This window comes from Daktulosphaira vitifoliae, unplaced genomic scaffold (genome assembly GCF_025091365.1).
Source record: "Daktulosphaira vitifoliae isolate Bord-2020 unplaced genomic scaffold, ASM2509136v1 Scaffold_5, whole genome shotgun sequence".
NCBI classification, from domain to species: Eukaryota; Metazoa; Arthropoda; class Insecta; order Hemiptera; family Phylloxeridae; genus Daktulosphaira; species Daktulosphaira vitifoliae.
Genome location: NW_026099576.1, coordinates 30,224,103 through 30,247,729, shown reverse-complemented (window position 1 = coordinate 30,247,729; position 23,627 = coordinate 30,224,103). Strand labels below are relative to the sequence as shown.

At 25.9% G+C, this 23,627-nt stretch overlaps 2 protein-coding genes across 7 annotated transcripts; one reads left to right on the top strand and one right to left on the bottom strand.

The window, feature by feature from the left end:
• The first annotated feature begins 888 nt into the window (after positions 1-888).
• LOC126908377 (solute carrier family 25 member 16-like) lies at positions 889-6,612 on the top strand. 3 transcript variants are annotated; one of them, XM_050690383.1, is made up of 8 exons: positions 889-1,046; positions 1,729-1,794; positions 1,867-1,959; positions 2,400-2,533; positions 2,592-2,777; positions 3,104-3,260; positions 5,044-5,185; positions 5,320-5,974. In XM_050690383.1, exons 3-8 carry the CDS (start codon positions 1,878-1,880, stop codon positions 5,492-5,494), a joined length of 876 nt encoding a protein of 291 aa, XP_050546340.1. In that variant the 5' UTR covers positions 889-1,046; positions 1,729-1,794; positions 1,867-1,877; the 3' UTR covers positions 5,495-5,974. The 3 variants fall into 3 exon arrangements, with proteins under 3 accessions (XP_050546340.1, XP_050546339.1, XP_050546338.1); XM_050690382.1 differs by lacking the exon at positions 889-1,046 and adding an exon at positions 6,496-6,612 and having other exon boundaries at positions 1,209-1,794; positions 5,320-5,516; XM_050690381.1 differs by lacking the exon at positions 889-1,046 and having other exon boundaries at positions 1,209-1,794.
• LOC126908374 (NACHT and WD repeat domain-containing protein 2) lies at positions 6,279-23,539 on the bottom strand. 4 transcript variants are annotated; one of them, XM_050690375.1, is made up of 24 exons: positions 23,424-23,539; positions 23,229-23,340; positions 23,083-23,171; positions 18,343-18,459; positions 17,648-17,851; positions 17,432-17,576; positions 16,188-16,413; positions 15,513-15,711; positions 14,996-15,445; positions 14,783-14,922; positions 14,076-14,531; positions 13,719-13,971; positions 13,386-13,558; positions 13,260-13,286; positions 12,885-13,104; positions 12,604-12,816; positions 11,874-12,034; positions 10,695-10,981; positions 10,421-10,634; positions 10,119-10,337; positions 7,543-8,095; positions 7,063-7,391; positions 6,790-6,970; positions 6,280-6,636 (listed from the first exon to the last, which is right to left on the bottom strand). In XM_050690375.1, the coding sequence occupies exons 2-24, from the start codon at positions 23,329-23,331 to the stop codon at positions 6,484-6,486; spliced, it is 5,112 nt and encodes a 1,703-aa protein (XP_050546332.1). In that variant the 5' UTR covers positions 23,332-23,340; positions 23,424-23,539; the 3' UTR covers positions 6,280-6,483. The 4 variants fall into 4 exon arrangements, with proteins under 4 accessions (XP_050546333.1, XP_050546332.1, XP_050546330.1 ...); XM_050690376.1 differs by having other exon boundaries at positions 6,279-6,636; positions 18,346-18,459; positions 23,229-23,446; XM_050690373.1 differs by having other exon boundaries at positions 23,229-23,446.
• Between the last annotated feature and the right edge of the window lie 88 nt (positions 23,540-23,627).

Here is a 23,627-nt window from a genome sequence, read left to right as displayed (position 1 = left end):
ATCATTTTATTAGAGAAAAATTGGAAAAATAAATATTGTTGAATTTATTAATACAAAAGAACAAATTGGCGATATCCTTACCTAACCTTCATCTAAAGACATTTTTGAAACATTAAGACTGAAAATGGGTATTACACAATGTTAATAATAATAACTTTTTTATTTATAATATATGTATTTTTATTATTTTTTTATTAATGATCACTTGTAATTTGTGGGAATAAATATTATGTTTCTAAATTGATTTAAAAGATGTTTGTTGTTATGTTTATATTTCTTGTTGATGTATATTTTTTTAACAAGGTAATTTTAAGTGGAAATGTTGAAAACTATAAAATTTACATTGTATGTTATGCAACACTGTTAAAGTTTTGTTTGTTGTATATTGTTACATATGATGGTAGCTGTTATTCACTTACCTGCCTAGTATACTTGTCTATGCTTACCTGTTTGAATTAATGAAGAGCACACCTATGTTACAATTCTCTAAAATTGTTCAATAAGTTCAATTTTTAACCATCTTGTGGCACATGTTAAACAAACATAAATTAACATTTAAATATAAATAGATATAATAATACACACGCATGCATATATAATTATTATATATATATATATACAATCAAACTTGAAAATTATTTGAAATATTGAAGATATTTGACGGGAAAAAAATAGTAAAATATAATTTTTTTGAGTTATCATTCGATAAGTATCAACTAATTGGATAATTGGTCAACTTTTTTTGGAATAAGCCATCTTTAATTTCGTTTTATTGAGTTAACTGATGCTTAAGAGATAAATTTTGAAGTGGTCTATTTTATTATTGGTGGCTAACTCACGCTTATTTTATAGTATTGTAAAATGTAATAAAAAAAGTTAAAAAGAATATTCTGAACTTAGAGGATATTCTCAAAAAAATTATTATTAAAATTTTATTTTATTAGTAGAACGGCACTTTTGGCCTACCTCGAGTAATTTGGGATTAAGGTGAGAAATAAAAAATAGTATAGCACTTAAAACTTCTTTCTATGTCAATCAAATATACGGTAAGCCAAAATATGTTTTTATTTTGTATTATTTATCAAAACTATAGTTTCAGTTTTATAACTATTTATTACAAACTTATTTTTTGTTATCACATGATATTTATGACTGGAACAAATCTCTTACAGTTGGCAGATAATAAAATTACTCTCTCTCACGTGGGTACATCTTTTTTTATTTTCTTTATGTAGACTGATGACCTACCTTCGATTTCTCTGTTGAGAAGGTATGTGTTCAATGTTATGGGTCAATGTTACAGGCTCCAATGTTTAGTAATAGGTGAATGAGACTTGTCCGGTAATTCTCCAAATAAAACACCCGTGTAGTATTAGCTGTGGAGTGGGTAATTGGTGCCTTTTACATAAGAACTATACATGAAATAGAAATCTCAACTATCAATCCTTCCAAATTGAAGTTTGTGAAAGTTTTTTAAGGTCTATAATCGTGTCCTGAGTAATGTTTCGAATTCTTAACGTAGCGGCTTTCAAATAATTTTTAAATTGTTTATTTTTGCGACTAATATTAATATTTATTTTTTGATTATTATTTTCATTATTATCAAAAATGTCTTTAAATGAGTTTTTATCAATACTTATTATTAGTTAAAGTAATTAAAATATCCAAGTTGTATAATTAATAGTTTATATTTTGCATTTGTAATGGCTTTAACTACTGAAAACAAAGAAGTGATCATTATTAAAACGCAAAAAAAAGATGTGTCTTATGTTATCAAATCCTTATTAGCTGGAGGTATGCTTTTAACAAGTCATAATTAATTATGGATAAAATATATTATTGTATCACATTTTAATTTGAATTCAGGTGTTGCTGGTATGTGTTCAAAAACTACAGTAGCCCCCTTAGATCGTATAAAAATCTTACTACAAGCACATAACAAGCATTATGCTAGATTCGGTAATAATTATATTTTATATATTATCAATGTTAGTGAGTTATTTTTGTAAAAAGAAGAACCTTGTCTATAATTTAGAAATTTACGTTAGTTTTAAATTTGCATTTTTAATTTAAATTTAAATTTAAAAAATCTAATGTTTTTTTGTAATCTATTTTTTAAATACTCAAATTTTCCTTGTAGTTAATTTTTATTTTACAGTATTTTCAAATAATATTTTTATTCATTATTTATATTATATCTACATTTCATTTGTAAATATTACAAATGAAATATAGATTGAAGTGAATGTACAAATGAAATATTTATCTTATAAATATGTTTTGTGTATTTTTGTTTATCTTATATTTAATTTAGTTTAAGGAAAAATATTAGTAACATCTTAAAAATAATTAAAAATCTATGATTTAATATTATAGTACCTACTCATTTTTTTATCTAGGAGTGTTCAGTGGTCTAGCAGAAATTGTTAAACGTGAAAGTTTTGTAGCTTTGTATAAGGGAAACGGAGCTCAAATGGTTAGAGTATTTCCTTATGCTGCTATTCAATTTACATCTTTTGAATTCTACAAAACAGTAAGATTTGGAATTTTAATTAATAATGTTTATGAAATTATAATTAATTAAATGACAGTTATCAAGTTCATTACTTGGCAATGGATCACATTTTGGGAAGTTTATAGCTGGTTCATCAGCTGGTGTTACAGCAGTTACCTTAACTTATCCCCTCGATACAATAAGAGCTCGACTAGCATTTCAAGTAACTGGGGAACATGTATATAATGGAATTATACATACAGCAAAATCAATTGTTCAAAATGTAATTAAATATTCCTGATTTAGAATTATTTAGCTTTATTTTAATCATGCTTTAATATAAATAATGTGTTGTTTAATCATCTACTTAATGTATCAAGAATCATGCATTTAATTCATGATTAAGTATTTATTTGTTTATGCTAATTACTCACTTAATTGAATAATTATAATGTAATAACTAATGAAGTTATGACATTCATTTATTCAAGCAATAGTAACTTAAGAGAGGATGATAAATATAAATGTTTTATTTATACTTTTATTTTAACATATAATATTTATCAATTTTTTTTACCAATTATACATTTGATAAAACAATTATTTTAGGAAGGTGGAATTTTGGCTCTGTATCGAGGATTTGTTCCTACATTGTGTGGTATGGTGCCATATGCAGGAATTACATTCTTTTGCTTTGAAACTATCAAAAAGTTTTTCTTAAAAACTTTTCCAGTATTATTTAGCAAACAATCTAGTAAAGATTCTGGTAAGATATGTTCATTATTGTTATTGCGTGAAAAATTTAAATAATAAGAAGTTTGACTTATAAGTTATTTAAAAATATGTTTACTCGTTTTGGTGTTACTGAATTTAAATTTGTATTCATTTTTCAAACCCTCGGAGAAAGTGTTTTTTAGACTTTTTGTTGTAAATTAATATATATGTTCATAAAGAATTTTTTTGGTTCATGCTAGATTTATCCTACTTAATCATATTTTTTATTGGATCTGTCTTTTTTTTATAATTAAGCTGCTTTCTATAATTTACCTAGCAAACTATTATACAATTTAACATATTCAAATTACCTTTGAATCTTAAACTAACACAAAAGGAAAAACAAGGTCACATTTTAAGTAGTAATGAAGTATAGATATAACTTAAGAATAATTATTTTTTCTTTGATTGATAAGAAAAAAAAAATAGCAACTAATTGTTATCTTTTTCTCATAATGATTAATTATAATAGTGTTTTCATGAATAGAAAAAGTAGTATTCTTGAGTATAATACATTTAAAAGTGAGTTACGATTAAATATGTCAAAAAAGAAAATGTACTATGATATTCAAAATTAAAAAAAAAAAAAAACTATATATTAACGAATGAAAGTAAGTTTTATGACCACATTTTCAACAACAAAAATCTTGTACAAAATCTATATGTAAAATATTGGCCATATAAAATTAAAAAAACTCCGCTCAGTGGGATTGTGGCACAATTGTATCAAAAATATATGTATGGGTTTATTAAAAAAAGTGAAGAAAATTAACTTAATTCATTTACTCAGTACTTCTTTATTATTTCAGTCATGAAATAATAACATTAATGAAATGGTTAATATTTTTTTGAAAAGTGGAGTTCTCTTCTATTTAATATATTTAAAATCTGCATAATATTTATAGCTAACACTTTAATCTTTTTTATAATTTTTTTGTAAAAGGGAGGTTATAATTCAGGTATATATCTTCAACCATTTATATAACTATACCGTTTGACTTATAATATAGGCATAAAGAATTAAAAAAAATATTTAAATAGAAAAATGATGACTTTTGCACTAAAATAATATGTATTCTTTTAAATAATAGCTTGAAATATTTTCGGTTCAAATTCAAAAGTTGAAAAGGCTTACTTTTCATGCAAAAGTTGCTATTTTTAAAACTCCCCTGATGACATATTTAGGGTCAGATTTTCAAAAAATTATATACCTAATAAAAAAGAAATATCCATGGTATTTATTAGAAAAAATTTATTTTGATATATCCATTTTTTAAAAAGTTATGACACTTTAAAGTAAAAAAAAGTTTAAAAAATGTAGAAATTTACAGATTTAAAAAAAAAAATGTTTAAGTTTTTGAAAATTTTATTCATTTACAAGGAACAAGGGAAATATTTTCAATTTTTGAGGGTAATTTCTTCAACAAGATACAATTGGTGATTTTCTGATGTATCGTCAAAGAATCTTAAAACCTGAGAATAAGTAGTGACATAAAAATAAATGATGTATATATATATATATATATAAACACATCATAGTAAAATTATTATCTTTTCAGTTTTGCATCAAAGTTAAAAAGAACCTTAAATGTGTTTTCAAACTCGATCAATATTATTTAACTAATCATATTTTCATGTTTGTCTAAATAAATTTTTCTAGGAATACATGTCTGGGAATCACCTCAACTATTTATATAAATTAATTGATTATTAAAATAATAGTATTATTTAAAAATTAATTTTTATTATTTTAATTTATATTTTCTTTTGTATAGGTGGTGTTGTTCTTACTGTACCAGCAAAATTGGTTTGTGGTGGATTATCTGGGGCTTTTGCTCAATGTGTTTCCTATCCATTGGATGTTACTAGACGAAGAATGCAGCTAGCTAAAATGGATCCTAGTAATGGAAAATATGGGTATTTTTTAAATTATATTAATTTTAAACGGAAAATAATTTAGTATGTATATTGAACATTATTGCGTCAAATATGTCATAAAATGAACTCTTATATAGTTTTTTAGAGTTTTAATTATTTATATTTCTTAATAGGTATGGCATGATTAAAACATTAGTTACTGTGTACCAAAATGATGGAATAGTTAATGGATTATATAGAGGAATGAGTATAAATTTTCTAAGAGCTGTTCCTATGGTAGCTGTATCATTTTCAACTTATGAATTAATGAAACAATATCTCGAGTTGGATACTGGAATTGATTCATGATTATTCATTATTTTCAATTTCAGTTAAGATATTTATATACTTTCATTGTTTATTCAATTGTTATTTATTTATTAAGAGACATCTATTATAGACAATTATTCTTGCTCTATAAAATGACACTGATTAGTCATTCGTTCAATGATATTGAGATCAAGAATACCTTCCCTTGACTTATTCTTAATATTAATTAGTGAATTTAAATATTATTTTTTATTTCTTTTATTAGTGGGTACCAAATATTTAATGGAGATCATGACTTCTGATTATGTATCTATTCTGAAGTATAATAATTTCATTTAAATTTACAAAAAAATTTTAGGTACGCTAGATATGACAAATATGCTCTACTTAATTAAATTATTTTACGTTTGTTAATAGTTTAATTTTGATAATTTTTTACTCTAAACATTTTTGATGTATTTTATGTAAGTCAAATTTAATATTTGTTGATTAAAATAAATAGTGTTTATAAATAGTAAATTTCTAGTTTTAACTTTTTAAAAATATTTTTATCATTAGTGTGCATTTAACAAATCTCTCAGTTTTCCTCCATATCTATCAATAGATCATAAATTAATCAATTTTGTAGGCAGATAACCAAACTTTATGAATTATAGAAATATGATATATCTTTTTAACAATATTTTTCAGTAGATACAAAAACATAATTGGCTTGAATTATGATAATGGTTTTTCACTTGAATAATTCAAGTTATTCAATTTGATATTTATTATATTTCAAAAATATTGTAAAAAGGTTATATAAAAACATTGTCTAGTAACAATGAGAGCAGTTATAATTAAAGAGAAAATAAGTGTTTACCTATAACTTATAAAAAATGTTTAATATTACAATATAATTTATATATTCAATTTGAGTTATACAATATAAATAACTCAATTTCAAACAAAATGTTTCTATAACAAATAAATTTTAAATGAATGTTAAATAGTTAAATTAATTTTAAATAAATAATAGAGAATATTTTTTATCCTTTTAGTAATATATTTGATGTTGATTGGATTTTGGTATTATCAATTCCATTTTCATCATGAGAGTTTGAAGATACACATAGTTTTGAAATAGTTGCAGCAGCTTTAAATAATTTGGAATTACGTTGTTTGTCCAATTTTTTTTTCCACTAGTTAATAATATATTATTAATATATTTATATATATTTAGTATTAACTAGACTTCTACAATTTAAAAACGATAGTCACTATCGCAATAATTTTTTTTACTCAAAATGTTAGTAAAAAATTTATTTTAGTTAGATATACAGTGAGTTACTTACGGTTTCATCTCTCGATGGCAAAGTTGATAAAAATGACTCTTTATTTGGATCGGCTATGGCAAGTACAGAAAGACATCCGTCCACTGTAGCTATAACGACGGCATGTCCGTCTTCTGTTGTATCAATAGCACTCAATTCTGCTGGTACCCGATAGTTAGCCAACATTTTGGCATCCTCAAGACTGAAAATAAAGTTCTATTATAACGTGTGTTAAATTTTATTACTTCTACGTAAGAAGTCATATAATCTAAACCAGAAATTAATTGCACTGACCGAAATACTCGCAATGTCTTTTTTCCACTGTGGTAATATAAAACATATTCATCAGTTTTATTGAACATGCATATGACCGTAAATACTCCTTCGGCAACTCTGGGTATAAATGTTTTTATGGAGTTTCCTTTTTTAAGTTCAATAAGTTCTAAACCTCCACGCGTCGGCGCATAGAGACCATACTTTCCATCGCGCGTGCAAAATCCTCCCCATTTTGGAATAGACTTAACAAATTTTTTTGTGCGTATGTCAAATAACATTCCTTTATCGGGATTGATTACAGCGACTAAATTTGCTTTATGTGGCATTGCCACAATAAACATGATATCCTATAAAAAAATTAGTATTTTTTTTTGTATAATTCTTTAAGGAAAATTTTTTTGAATTTATATAAAGTATTAAACGATATTATATTAACGACTAATAAACTTTAATACTTTTATTAATTCTTAATTAAATAAATAAAAAAATTCGTTGTACCTTCATTCCAGATTGTCGAAGAATAATTTTATTAATAAATTGACCATCAGATGCATTGTAAACATGCAAAGTATCTCGATGACCTTTATCGTTAACCAAAACAATCAAATTTGAACCATCAGCAGTCACCACAATTTTTTTAAACTCCACTCCAGTTACATTGCGCATTTGATAGACGAATGAATAGAGAGTTTGACCATCAGGAATAGATCTTACTACAACTTTAGCATCTATAGTTTGTTGTGTTTCAACATTAGCGTCTTCTTTCCTCGAAACGATAAGAAATTTTGTTGCTTCATCCAAAAACATAATTTGTTGTATTCTGGGCTCTTGTTGTTTAAAAATCACTTGGCACAATAACCTATTCCAAATGATTACATTTCCCGATTCTGAACAAATAATATATCTACCATTTGGTGTAATTAAAGCGTGTGTAACAATAGCTCCTAATAAATTATCTGCCAACTGTTGTTCTAGTTTTCCTGTATTTATGTCCCAAATTCCAACACAACCTCGAGTAACTGTCGCTGCTAATCTAGATGACTGCGATAAACTGAAAATAGTATTATAAAACACAGCATTTTTATAATATATGATTGATTCTATAGAAATATGACCTAAAAAGTTTTAAAAATGTATACTTATTTTTACTTTATACAGCAAAATTTTATTGTACAATAAATATTCAAGAGAAGTTTAAAAAACATTGGATGGTGAATTCGAGGTATATTATTTCTCGGTTCGCGAGCAGGGTCATCTTTATAGAATTACATCAACTAGTTTAAAAATCATTGGTACAAATAGTGTTATGAATTTAGAGTACGCTCAAAATAATGTACCCAAATTTATTTTTATTGATTGATTGACGTGACCTATTTATATGGTAAACAAATTGTGCAGGGGAAGATTAACCTACCGAAAAATCGGAATTTTCTCGCTGAAACTTTTGAAAGTGCTATAGTTTTTTTTATAACTGGTCCTCCAACTTCTCTCTTATATTTGTTTATAAATGATCAAAAGCAAAAAATATTTAAATAAAATATGTACAATAAAAATAAATTGTGAGTGTAATTTTTTTGAAACTTGTGGTTTTTAATGAAGAGAGTCATTTGATAATTCCTAGTAAGTAATAATTAGATGGTCGTAGTCTCATATAAGAATAATTATTGTTATATTTGGCTAATTTTTCTGAAAATTTAGAAAAGTATACATAAACAGGAAGATTTATTAAGGATAAGACACTCATTTTCTCGATAAAAATTTTAAATTTTTGGTAAGGAAAATATTGTTTGATTCAAAAAACTCTATAATAATATGTAGAAAAAACATAATTTTTTTCATCCCTTCAAGGTTAAAAAACATTAACTTGATTTTTCTTAAATGGGAACCCCTATTTTGAATTTGTTATTATGATTTAAAATAAAAATTTAAACAACTTTACTCTTATAATTTTTTTTTCTCAATTAACCATTCGTCTGTTACAGTTTGTTAAAGTTAAATGATTTTGGACTACATTTCTATTTATTTACTGTTTTGAATACAGATGTCACTATTTTTAATTTAAACTAATTTTTATTGACCAAGATATGACATATAAGATAGCAATAATAATTTACCACACACTAATTGTGAGATAATAATAATAGATTGAAATAGGGCCTTAACTATATTATTAATAACACAGTCTATTGGTTTGTAAGACTAACTGTAATACTGAAGAATCAATTTCTTTAAAATGCCCAACTCTATGCGTAGTATAGTGACTCTTAATAATCGAATATTACGATAATGTTATTGTAATCATTGCTTACACAAAGTAATCTTTATTTTTATTGACGGATACGTATTAAAAGTTGTAGCGTAACGTCATAAACTGAATTAAGTTAAATTAGTTTATGTTACACCATAGAAAATGAGTGACTCCTGTATTCAAAACAGTAAATTAATAGAAATGTAGTCCAAAATCATTTAACTTTAACAAACTGTAACAGACGAATGGTTAATTGAGAAAAAAAAATTATAAGAGTAAAGTTGTTTAAATTTTTATTTTAAATCATAATAACAAATTCAAAATAGGGGTTCCCATTTAAGAAAAATCAAGTTAATGTTTTTTAACCTTGAAGGGATGAAAAAAATTATGTTTTTACAACATATTGTAAAGTTTTTTGAATCAAACAATATNTCTACATATTATTATAGAGTTTTTTGAATCAAACAATATTTTCCTTACCAAAAATTTAAAATTTTTATCGAGAAAATGAGTGTCTTATCCTTAATAAATCTTCCTGTTTATGTATACTTNTTCAATATTTACCAAGAAAATGAGTGTCTTATCCTTAATGAATCACCCTGTATATATATATTTATATAAAAAAAAAATTAAGGCGGAGAAAATTAATTGAGTACTCCTAAAAATTTTATTATAGTTGTGTGTATAGTAATTGATAAATCACTCATTTCGGGTGCCCTCAAATCGTACCGCAGCAAGTACCATTAACGCATTACAACTTTGAATGGGGAATGTTAGCTCATTAGTTATGTGTTTAAAAATTTTTTAATAAAATATTTTAATGAACCTTATAGAATCAATTTGCAACTCGTGTCGATCTATAACGTGAACTTGTTCAAATATATTATTAATATTCCAAACTTTCACTGATCTATCAATCGAGGATGTTATAGCCGAATTCCAATTTCCAGTAGTTAATGGCAACAGTGATATTATGCGTCCAAAGTGTGCATCTAATACTTTTATTAAATCGCCAGTTTCCATATGCCAAATATACAACATTTTTCTATAAAATAAAATTACAGAGTCGTAGTACAATTATTGGATGACTATATTATAATTGTTATAAAAAAATGTTTAATTCAATACCGAACTCCAGCAATTAGAAAACGTTTATCAGACGACAACATGCAAGAGTTTGATTGCATCATATTTATTGTAATATTTCGAACTCCATGAGGTAAAAACAATATTTTTGTATTATTTAATGATAAGTCCCAAACACAAAACCCATTCGATGTCGTGCCCAAGAGTAATAATTCATCTTCAGACAATTTTAGTTGAAGAATTACACTATTCGTAACTGTAAATTAAAAATTGAACTTTCACAATTTTTAATTTTAATTTATTCAAATAAATTTACCACAAGGTAATTTTTTTACAAAAGTCCATGAGTTATTAACAAAATCGAATTGAGATACATTAAATGATTTATCAATTGAACAACAATACAATTTATATTTATTTTTGACTATAGCCATAGCACTATGAAAATACAACGGGAAACAATTATTGCTTTCTAAATTTGTTCGTAACATCATCCTTGTTTCGTCTATTTTACCCGACCAATATATAAAATGACTAAAAGTCAATGTTGTGAATTCTACTGACATCAAAGTCCATTTCTCAACTTCTTCATTAACTTGTTCTCTTTTAACATAAATTACATACAAATAAATTAGGAATAATTATTAGTGGCATATTTATGTTGACTTCTAAATTTAATGTAATATATCATGTTCAACTTATAGAAATATGTTTACTATAAGTATTTGTTTAAATGAAAAGTTTTATTCAATTTTTAAAATTTTATTTGTTATACATTTTTTTAGGACAATGTAGTTTTTTTTCGTGGGTCTAAAATTAATCTGTATAAAATTATGAGATTTTATGTAACATGTTTAATATGGCACACTTTAATCTCAAAGTTTATAGAAAATGTGAACATTAATCGTTTTTTGAGTATATTGACACAAGATTTGATTTTTCAAATAGTCATCAGGCATTTTTGTAAAATTTGTTCTCTATTAAAAATGTATTTTAATTTATTTATTATGTTTTAAAATTCATAGGAGCTGTTGATGCGTTTTTTGTCACCTGAGAATATTAGGGTCTATAATCTTTGATTGACTGACACAATATAAAATAGTAGTCAATTTTTTTTATATAACATATAATTTATAAAAATATAAATCTCGTAATGTTATCATTAAAATTCTCTAATAATTGTACGTCTTTTTCAGCAGAATCATTGATAATGTTTAGTTGTTTAATGATAAATTTGTCCTTAATAAGAACTGAAGTTACCCTTAAGAAAAATAAATTAGTAAAAAAAAATTGTTTTCAAATTTTTTAGTACTACTAAAAATATTTTTTATATCTCACTATAAATTATAAGTTACCCCTGAACCATAAATAATCTAGAAACGCCAATAATAATTATATAAGTGTATTTATATAAAATTTACCAAAAAATACTTGGTAGGTAATTTTAGTAATTTTTAATTATAAAAAAAAAACTTTGTTAAGTTATATTATTTACCTTGATTCTAAATTTCCTCTTAAATCGTATCTAAGCAATAAAGATGATTCATGAACAAATAAGTGTGTATTCAGCATATTAACACCAGTAACATTCTTTCCATTATCGAATGGATTTTCAATTACAATAAATTCACTTGTTAAACAGTTTAAAAGGACAATCTATTACAAATAAATAAAAAATAAAAACGACAATAAGTTAATGAGTTAGTGTAATTTTTTAGTTAAAAATAACTTTTTATTTTTTTAATATTTTAAAGAAAAAAAAATGTCTTATGTTTTGTTTTTTAGTACATTCTAATTATTTATTAAAATAATGATTGAAAATATGAATGTAATGATAATAATTGTCTAAACGATTAAATAAACTTTTTATTTTATAATTTGAGTATTTTTAATCACATGAAAAATTAATTTTTTTGAGTATACCCTATCGAAATGTCTAAAAAAAATCATAAGAACTAAATTTAATTATTAGGTCGACCTTAGACTAAATCTAGCTTAAACTTTTTCCTAAACTATTTTTTATAAGTTAAATCATCACGTGCTATTTTCGTTCCACTAAACTAAATTCTAATGGTAAATCTTAATACATGGTTAAATATGTTTTTTAATTAAAATCAAAGATTATGTAAATGTTTTTTTTTTATTTTTTAACTTAAACGTGATATTTAATTTTTAAATATCATAATATTACTAAATATTATTGTGTCTGAATACAAACAAAATACCTGGTTATTATTTGTATATGCAGCAGCGTAACGATTATCTGGACTTAAACACAATGATTGCATAATTCCTTCTAACCCAGGGTTAACGTTACGTGTCATGTCACTAGTTGATAAATCCCAAGTTATAAAACGATTTGAAATTGAAACTATGTATCTGTAATCGGATGTTACTTGAAAATCAAACACGGCGAATTGGTGGCCTTCGAGAGAATACTGAAATAAAGTAAAGAATTATAATTTAAAAAATATTTTATTATTTTTAATATAAAAGAAAAATTTACTTTAAGAGGGCCACCTGGAGTATGCAAACAATGGTAGTATGGTATAAGTGCACAGTTTTCTGGTCCAAATTGATCACATTCTGTTAATAAGCTTTTTATATTTGGGTTTGCACCAATTTCCGGCAATAGTCTTCCAATTAACTGAGGAGCAAGCATATCAGGAAATTCACTTAGTATTGCTCCTCCTAATCTTAGTGCATCAGCAACAAGAATCAATTCTCTACAAATTAATTGAAACCATTTTTGTTAGTATCACAAAAAAAAAAAAATGTATCAGGACAAATGGTATCCTAGACCATTGCCACGTCAGTTTTGGCATATCCTGTTTGTTCACACACACACATATATATATATGTATTTAAACCAAAGCCTGACCTTTGTTTTGCCTTCAAGTCTTCTTGACTTTTAATCGTTCCATAATAAAAATTATTAATGTAAAAAATTAAAAAAAGAATATTAGATTAAGTTTTAAGGAAATGTGATATCGTATTGATATTGTACCTTGTCGCATCTCGATCATCAATATTTGCACAGGCATCTTCAAAATCGCTTAGTACGGCTTGTAAAGGACATGAAGATAATTTTGCATGAAGCCAACGGTAGTTGAAAAGTACATTTTTGTATAAATCTTGAAACCGATGAGCTCTAATTAGATGATAAGGCAATTCTCCAAACTGTCAAAAAAAAAATCCTGGCTTAATTGTACTAATTAAATTTTAAGAACAAATAAGTTAAGCGTATTAAATGAGGAGATGTTTAATAGGGGATAACTAAAAACTTCAATATTTTGTCTTATACGTTTCTGGTAAAATTTAAATGTATTTAAAATCTTACTTTTCTTAAATTGTATCTTGTAACAATACCCTCTTTTGAATAAAAAACTAATGGTTGGACTGGAACCTTTCTATCAGCTGAGCCTTCTTTATTTTGTAAATTAAATCTATGTCTTTGGATTTCTGTGAACTTGAAAGGTTTAGGATTGCCACCACCCCAGATTCCTAAGTAATAATCTGCGATAGAGGAATGAAAATATGTCACCATATTCATATTTTTAAAGTATCTTTCTCGTGCTGCATCTCTGAACTGTCTATTAACCAAAAGATATATATAAAAATGGTACAGTCATATTTGTAATGTATATTAATTAATTATTCAATATTTTAATGAATTTAATGCAATACTTCTATTTACCTGTGATACCAATTCAATACACTAACACCATCAGCTTCTCTTTCAGATAGATAATTTGGCAAATCATTACGAATCCTCGTCCATAGTAAAGGAGGAATTCTTCTGACAGGTGGCAAATGATATTGATAAACATCATCTAAAACTTTGTCGTCCAATGAAATTAAGTCTTCAAGCTCTGATTCTGATAAACCACTTTTAGATGCCGTTATATAAGCTAAGGCGTGAAATACTAATAATCGTCCATGTTGTTTTTCAATTCTCTCAAAGAGCATCATGATCGAGTCCATTACATTTGATGCCAAATGAGTTTCCTGTGATTTAGTATAGCTGCGCCAACGACAGATTTCTGCAAATACAAGCTTAACAAAAATAGGTAGAGAACATTGATTGATAGCATTTGATACCAGTCTCCATTGACAGTTCGTTAAATCACGGTGAGCCGTTTCCATCCATTTTCTATGTTATAATTAATACAAATGTGTTTTAAAAAATTCTGTAGTGTTTGAACTAGAGGTTTTAAGTTCAAAATACAAATATTATTTTTACTGCTTGTTGGTTCATTAAAATCAAAAAATTAAAATATTTTTTGTCTCAACAATTTTAGCATTAAAAAAAATTTATGCTCAACAGACTTCAATTTATTTATAACCAATTACTCCAGTTTTACGGAATTATACAATAACAAATACATATTAAGGAAGTAATACCTGATTACTTCTTCGGCAAGTTCTTCACCAAGAGCTGTAACTTCAATAAACTGTTTCTCGTCGTCAATCATTCTTCGTAGTACATGATAGTCTCGAGATACAATTGTATTTCCTTCTTCTTTAGCTACTGATACTAGTAACTGTACAAAAATGGTTTAGTAGTATAAATATTAAATTAGCTATTTAATAGTATAAATAATTATCATCACTAACTTTACAATTATTTGGCAATCTGGTTGGTATCCAAGACACATTATTTGTGTCTTGAGTACCAGTAAGTTGATCTACTGAATCTAAAAATAAAACCAAAGGTTGTTTTTTAGTCGCATATGTTAATAAATGTTTGAAATGTGCCGTTAACGGTACTAGATCATCAGGTATATCATCAAATGGTAACATGTAATTGTAGGATATTTGCTGGCATATAGATATTAGCGCTGGTGTTAATGTACTGCTATCTGGAGTTGTTCCTAAAAACCTTACTACACAAATTGGTTTCGTTGCAGTTTTAGAAAACCAAGACGAATAACTAAGATCAGCAGCTTTTGCTAATAATGATGTTTTACCACAACCTCCTTCACCATAAAGTATTATTGGCTTTTCACAATCACTTTTCATGTAACTTTCAATTTGAGTTAAACTATCTTCTCTACCATAAAACACCTTTAAAAAAGAAATAATTTATTGAAGAGCCTAAATATTAAAATTGTTAAAAATATATCAAACTTACTTTTACTGAATTATGACAGGCGTGTAAATGTTGTAGAATTTCTGTAACTATTTGACCTTGTGGACTAGAATCTTCTTTTCTCATGGCTCTATCAACCAATTTGGTAATATTCTTATAAAAATGCATGATAAAATTTTGTAAGTATTCTTGATGAGTTTCATTATCTAAACCTTCTCTGCCTATCCATTCTACAGAGTACCTTAACACCAAAAAATTATACGTAAATAATGCCTAAAAATTAATAAATAATTATTAATTATATTCTGTGTCAGAAAAAACTTAAATTTGTTCTGTCGTGAACTGACACTAAAGGCGAATTATTTATTTAAAAAATGAATGATTTTACAGTTGAAATTTCCCACTTTTAATTTTGAATTTTTAATTCACCATCATCTCCTAAGCCATTATTATAACTATTTGGTGTTAACTTTACCTTATAGTCTGATACTACTTTATTACGACTGAAGGAGCCACTATAGAAGCGAGGTGTGTGTCACTATAGCTATAATTTCCACTAAAGTTTTTGATAAATTAAATCGGAAGGAATTAACATATAATTATAATTATGTGTTAAGGCAAAATAAAACTAATAATAATTAATTTTACTTTAACTCTCTTATAAAGTTTGTTTTTTTTCAAGTTATGGGATAATTCTTCACGGTAAGAGATATTTACTTTTGATAGTTAGTAGTTTCGATCTTTTGCACCAATCGTTCATCTCTCAAGTCAGTCAATAATCGTGATGCTTCAGTGTCAATACTACGGTTGACTATATCCAGAAAATTGGATGCTTTTTTAAGATTTTGAAGGTTGATATTGTTAATATAACGTACATATGCAAGACAATGATTTTTCGTGTTTTTTACTTTTAATATTCCGTTTATAACTTCTCTTTCGGTAACTAAAATTTGTATTATATTATTTTATTGGAAATAAATGTATAACTGAAACACTTGTTTAAGAAATAATGTAGATTACAAAATTTGAAAGTTAAGTTTTTAAGTGTAGTACATTTTTTACGAACAAACGCATCATTTTATTCATTAAAAAAAAAATTAAATATGTAAAAACCCGAGAAGTTCGAAAGTTTTTGAAAGAGTTCTGGAAGAATACGTGTACCTATAAATACGTATGTAACAGTCTGGTGAAAACTTTATATATAATTTTACTAAAGTGTCATAGATACACTTCATAAATATTTTTAATAATGTAATAATAAATTAAGGAAATACTTCTATTGCTAGAGACTGATGACTTGATAATTAAATAAAAATATGCAACTACGAATTTTTGTAAATATTACTTATATCATTTGGACTTAGTCATCGTGGTCAGTGGATTTCAGTACGCACATCAAGATTTAATTTTCAAAACGTGAGTCTGAGTACTCGATTGTCGCTGTACGATTTTTAACCTTAAGTCACGAGTTGGTTGGTTAATTCTTGACTCCTTCACCTACCTTGATTTCTCTTCTGATTAACTAAAGTACTTGTGTCTTACACTTCGTTTGCACCTTGTACTTTGGTGTTACTCTCCTACACTTTCTGTGACACTAGCTCTTAAACTACTTCTAGAATTCTGATAGAACCGAAGTGTCAGCCGACTACCTACTATACATCTACATTTCTTTTTTTATTTTACGGCAGTAGTAATTTGTGTACTCATATATCATTGAAAATTATATAGTGTAGAAATTACGCAGATCCAGAACTTTTAAACGCAACTTCTTAATATAAAATAGGGACATTATATTTTGTTACAATTACTCAGGGTATCTCAAAGAATATTTTTCTTTTAGTTATCCTAGTTTCAACACAACATACCAATAGTGGCTTAAAATCATTTTTTTTACAGTTCAATATTTTGAACACATCATTTCTCAAATAAGTGATTCAGATAATTTTTATGTTCATATATACCTGACATGTAATAGTTGTGCATAGTATCTTTATCAATTTTTTCACAATTATATAAGCTTATGGATGCTTTCCTAAAGAGTTTTTGCATTTTAGATAAGGTGTCCCACCAAATTGCTTGGTCTTGTTGTTGAAGTTTTGGTATTCGCTATAATATATAAAGAGTTATAAGAACATTTTAAAATTATTTTTTACTTAAGTGTAGTTGATGAAATTTACTTTATTGTTAAAATTAATTAAAATTGATGAAATAGGTTGTAAAACTGACACAGGTGGAACGGCATTACTATCTTTTCTATACCACATGTCAAGAAGAGAAACATCTGAGCCACAATTAAATAATTCTTCTTTTAAAAGCTCCAATTCCGAAGAAATGATATATGTTGGTATAGGACGGTAACCATATTTTTGACCAAGAAATACCTAAATTTATGTCATAAGTTTTTATCATTTTTTATGAATATTTTAAATGAACGAGCTCGACATTTATATTGATCATAACGATCTCTTATTTCTTAATGTGTCAGTAATATTAAAATTACGAAAATTTTTAATGTTCAGTCCCTGGTACATATTTATCAAAAGAGACTTGAATCATATTTTTGATTAGATTTTTAGGCATATAGGAATTTTTTTAATGGCACAGATTTTATAAAACTTGAAAGTATCTTACCAATATATCCTCTTTTTTGGGGGTACAAGAGATACGATAACCTAAAGTTTTTATCTCCAATGGGTATAAAACTATTTCAATTAATTAATAAAGCCCAGGAAGTCATTAGATCGCATGACTTTAAAATCCCTTAATTAACATTTATGATTGTTGTACTATAGGATAAAATGTTTACTAAAAACTATAGAGATAGATATAATTTTGATAAATAATAATTATATAAAATATAAGTTCTTTATACTACAAAATTTGGTCCCATTGATAATCTTTGACAATTTTCTATTTCTTTCATGCATAGTTCTGTAGTCATATGATCATCAGTGGCTTCGTCTCGAACTCCCCATCTCATATCAACTACCTGCATAAAATAAATTATTATTATGTGAACTCTGAATGCCAGTACTGCATGGTACGACATTGTTGCAAGGTCAAATAATACTATTGATTTGGTGATTTAATTGGTTTGTCAAGAATATTTGTACATGCTAAATGTAGGCAAACATGAAATAGTTTTATGAATCTTTATTTTACCCGTTATGAAATAAAAAACGATCATCTGTTTTTTTTTAATAAATAATTTTTTGATCATTAAAGATTTCGATATCACATGTTTGAAGTCATTTTTTTTAATATGCCTAAATATTTATTTCCATTTATTAGTACAATGTGTCTAAAGAATTATTTCAAAATCATTTTATGGTACGTGTTATACATTATTTTACGTTATTACAGGCTTAGATATTTATATGAAAAAATAGTAAACATTAAAAGTAAAATGTTTAGCGACAAAAATTAAAAAAACATTGCTTTACTTTATTCAGTAGATTTTGTTTTTATTTTATTGTCATAAATGTAATCCTTTTAGCTTTGGTGCGAAGTTGAGAAGGTATTAATTTTACCATGATTTGTTTATTTTGTTACGTCTGTTGCCACTTTTACTTAACTCTTACCGGGCCGATTTCTTTTAACAATATTTTAAAAGATCACAAATCGTATCTAGTTAAAAAAATTGTCCTCAAAAATTAAAAAAATTTCCCTCGTTCCCTGTAAATGGGTCAAATCCCCCAAAAAATTACAATTTTAAAAAATCGGTAAATTTTTATATTATTTTTCACTTTTTCTTAAAACTGCAATAAACAATGTTCGAAAAATTAACGAATCAAAATAACTTTTTTTTATATAAAAACTTAAGGTATTTTCCTTTTATTTGATATTTTTTTTTTTTGAAATTCTGACCTTTTACGTTCCCTTAGGGGGAAATTCAAAAATGTCAATTTTTCTATGTAACTTTTGAAAATGTTCAGGAAATACTGCGTCTTTTACATATACATTAAATTAAAGCTTATGTTATGTAGTATAAATTTAATCAAAAATTTATCCCGACGACTTATCTTCTACGTGCAAACGGCTGCCATAGTTAAAAAAATTCTATTTTATATTCAAATTTTATTTTTTTTTTGTTTATTTTAAAATACTTTACAAGGGTTACTGGCGTGTTTTTATTACGTTCCTGTACATGTTGGAGTTGCCATACCATTGAGTCTGATGACTCGTGGCTAGTGATCTAACGTGTTTTTTTTGTTGTCGGTTAGTTTGTATCGGCCTCTTTAGGAGACAACCAACAGTTCCTCTCATCCGTTACATGCTACTACGCGAGTGCACAACGGAAATCGAGATCAGCAGAGACTGACATTCCATACTTCAAAGGAAAATTTGTTGGAAAGCGGTCGGCAGTCTTTCAACATCAAATGGCAGTGTGGTTGGCTGATAGCTGGGTGATGTTTTACAATTTTTATTGTTAATGTATTAATATATTAAATCTCTATTAGTTTATGTATGTATATATAATAAAAATGCTGTCTTTAATCAATCATTAGTGGATTGTCTTCTCGTTGTTCGCCTAAAATAAGTACGCCTAGTAGCAGAAAACTCCTGACTTGTCATTTATGTATAGATAATTAAGTTAACGTTTATGTAAAGTAATGAAAGGTTATTCTGGGAACTAAAATTTCATTATATTATTTTTACATTATACTTATTTTGATTATTTTGCCTTTTCAAAGTTAAGAAAATTTTTTTAAAAATTTGATTAAAAAGTAGAAAATTTTCAAAATAACTTTTGAAAATGTTAGGGAAATATGCGTATTTTAAATATATATTAAAATAATGCTTATTTTATGTACTAGAAGTTCAAAAAAAAAATTTGTACAGACGTCCTACTTTCTATGTGCAAATGGTAGTCGAAGTAGAACAAATAATAGGAATTATTTTTGCTTATGAATACACCAATTTCTTAAAATTAAACACCATCTACAGATTTGCATCGAAGCATTTCTTATTATAATGAATATAATCACTCCCAGATATCATCTAAACTTGTCTTAACTATGCCACGTACATGTGCAACGACCCCATTGTGCTATGGCTTTTTTTTATTTATCTTTGTTACATGTTAATTCTAAAATTTACGAAACCAGATATTATTATTTATAAATATAATCACTTTTAAACTTAAAATTATCAAATTTAATAATTTATTTATATGATTTTGTTCTATTTCTAAACACATACATAACTTCAACCCAACTCCATTCCCCTACAAACAATTTAATTTTAAATTTTGGTTAATTTAAACATTTTGATTTTAATATTTTAAATGAATTAAATATTTTGTACTTAAAATCATTTTTCACAATATTTCACATTTAAAATACGCAATTTTAAGTATTTTCCAATTCATGTCTATGCGTCAAGGGAATCCCAATCTAGAATTTAAAATCAAATATCTCAAAATTACGTTACTGTATAAAATGCACTATCAATTATTTTTTCAGCATTTTAAAACTGCTATTTCTTTTGATACATATTTTACGAAAATCCATTGGGTCAATCCGTACCAAATCATCCAGAAGTGATTGTACGACCATCTCTTTTTTTTCTTAAATTTTCAGGATTTATTCTTTATATTACATTTAAATTAAAACAATTTTTTTTTTATGGCCTTCCTATTATTATGGCTATTTTAATGTAAAAAATATTAAACATAGCTCTTGTTCTTCTTCCTCGCCTTAATCCCAACTACTTGGGGTCGGCCACCCTTATCCTAAACTTCCACTTGACTCGATCTCCTACATCAACTACGCTCACATCAGCTGTCCTCAAATCGCATTCAATAGCATCCCTTCATCTTTTTTTTGGTCTGCCTTTACCTCTTCTTCCTTCAACATTCAAAAAATGTTAAACATAGCCAGAACGTTAACAAACATACAAATTATTCAATATTTCTTAATAACTTATATAACTTAATTGAATTAAAATTTTAAAATTGGTCTCATTATAACTAAAGTTTACATTAAAAAAAGATTTATGTGAAAACTTTAATGACTTTCTAAAAATGGCGCTTCTTTGTGTAAAGTGGCGTTTTTGAGCTCAATTAAAACCATTAAGAAGTTATTATTTCATAGTGATTTTCAAATGTGGTATTGTATAGTGTATAATCTATGTTTCAACTAAATTTCAAATATTTAAAACAATTTTCTTTGGATTTAGAGGCCCAAAAAGATAGACATTTTATAAAAATACACGTCTTCTAGGTGCATTATTTCTGTTGGGGGACCTAATTTCAAAAAAACTTTTTTTTAATTTTTTAGTTATACAGAGCGATTTATTAAGGATAAGACACTAATTTTCTCGGTAAATATTGAAAATTTTAAATTTTTGGTAAGAAAAATATTGTTTGATTCAAAAAACAACAATAATATGTAGTAAAAACATAATTTTTTTCATCCCTTTAAGGTTAAAAAACATTAACTTGAATTTTCTTAAATTGGAACCCCTATTTTGAATTTGTTATTATGATTTAAAATAAAAATACAAACAACTTTGCTCTTATATATTTTTTTTCGATCAACCGTACGTCTGTTTTAGCTTGTTAAAGTTAAATGATTTTGGACTAAATTTCTATTATTATTTTACTGTTTTGAATACGTAACGTTGTTTCCGACATACGTATAAGCGATTTTATAGTGATTTTTGTAGATTTGGAGTTAAATACTTTTTACATTTTTTAGTTATAAATCAATATAATAATGTATTTTTAATTTAAAATAATATTACCCATAAGTGATCAATTTTAATTTTATTATATAGCAACTTGTCTAACTATTTTTATTTATAGTCTTTTATAATATATTTACGATTTATTTAAAATTTCGGAGTGTTTAAACCAGTAGCTCAGATAGAAATTGTAATCCCCCAAATGATTACAGATCTTTGTAGTGATACTTTTTTTTTTAAATAGTATTAAGATACAATAAGTACAAAAAAATAAACAGGTTAATATCGAAATAGCTGCTAACAATGTGTCTTACATTAGTTATTCATCAGATCATGATCGTCGCTCTTTGTGTCGTGTTTTTATATATTGTAAATTTTATCGATAATTAGTGTTTTTTGATCTCTATTAAATAAAATTTTTTTATTAAAATCACTACATATAAGCGAAACGAATGCATTATTCTAAATATAGAAAAAAATGATTTATGAAGAATAATATTTCTTGACGCTGTATATTTAAAGGGTTGAAATTGTTGAAAAATCAACAGTTGTGATAAATGAAACGATTACTGAAATTTTAACTGAAAACGATTCATACATGAATCATGAACGACTAGCAAAATCCTTTAAAGTTCTTTTATTATTAAGAATCAGAATGATGTATTTAACTTATATTGATTTAAAACTTAAATGAAAATTATTTTACTTATAAATAAAATGTATACGTATTTGCTGCTTCCTAATATTTGCTAAAGTGTTATTGATTAGAACACGTATTAGATGCTTCTACTAATTTAAAATCTCGTGATACAATTCCGAATAAAATCTACAATTAATAATTATTTCTAATAAAATCGCATACAAAATCAAATGTGCATTTAAATATACATTTTATTTAATAAAATTTAAAAATCATAAAACGAACCTGAAATTCTAATCCGTGTTTTTCTCTACAAAAGTCTTTTAATTTTGGATAACATTGCGCCATTAAAGTATTTCTTTCCATTGTTGTATCTAATCGAAAGTAAGTTATTAGTCACGCGTATTGTATTTTAAGGACTTTAATTATGCCTGTAAATGTGGAACTTGTAAATATTCTGACTATTTTAGAGCTGACTGGAGGCAAATTTTCGAGAGATCCAGCAAAGATTAAATCCACAGTTCTGTCATCCATTTTTATTAACTAAATGTTTTATTTTTCAAATTAAGTCATAAAACTAAGTACCATAACTATACTATTTAAACGAAAATTTTTAAATACTGTACTTGTAATTTCACAAACTTGCTGCTTGGCTTACAAATATCGTCTGCAAGGTAAGACAATTTTGACTATCGCGCCAAACAACCAACGATACTTATTCAGATATTCGTACCAACATAAATATTAATTTATAAAAAATCCTGTTATCTTAATGATAGCTGTTATCAATTGAATTGATAAAATAAAGTAAATTAACATAAACATTTACA

Excerpts from the sequence above, each read along its gene's own strand:
- LOC126908374 (XM_050690375.1), bottom strand. The coding sequence starts at position 23,331 with ATGGATGACAGAACTGTGGATTTAATCTTTGCTGGATCTCTCGAAAAT. Across the intron at positions 13,972-14,075 it reads GTATTGAATTGGTATCACAG|ACAGTTCAGAGATGCAGCAC; the intron begins GTAAATAGAAGT and ends TTTGGTTAATAG. Across the intron at positions 13,105-13,259 it reads GACTTGAAGGCAAAACAAAG|AGAATTGATTCTTGTTGCTG; the intron begins GTCAGGCTTTGG and ends ATTAATTTGTAG.
- LOC126908377 (XM_050690382.1), top strand. The coding sequence starts at position 1,704 with ATGGCTTTAACTACTGAAAACAAAGAAGTGATCATTATTAAAACGCAA. Across the intron at positions 1,960-2,399 it reads CAAGCATTATGCTAGATTCG|GAGTGTTCAGTGGTCTAGCA; the intron begins GTAATAATTATA and ends TTTTTTATCTAG. Across the intron at positions 2,778-3,103 it reads CAAAATCAATTGTTCAAAAT|GAAGGTGGAATTTTGGCTCT; the intron begins GTAATTAAATAT and ends CAATTATTTTAG.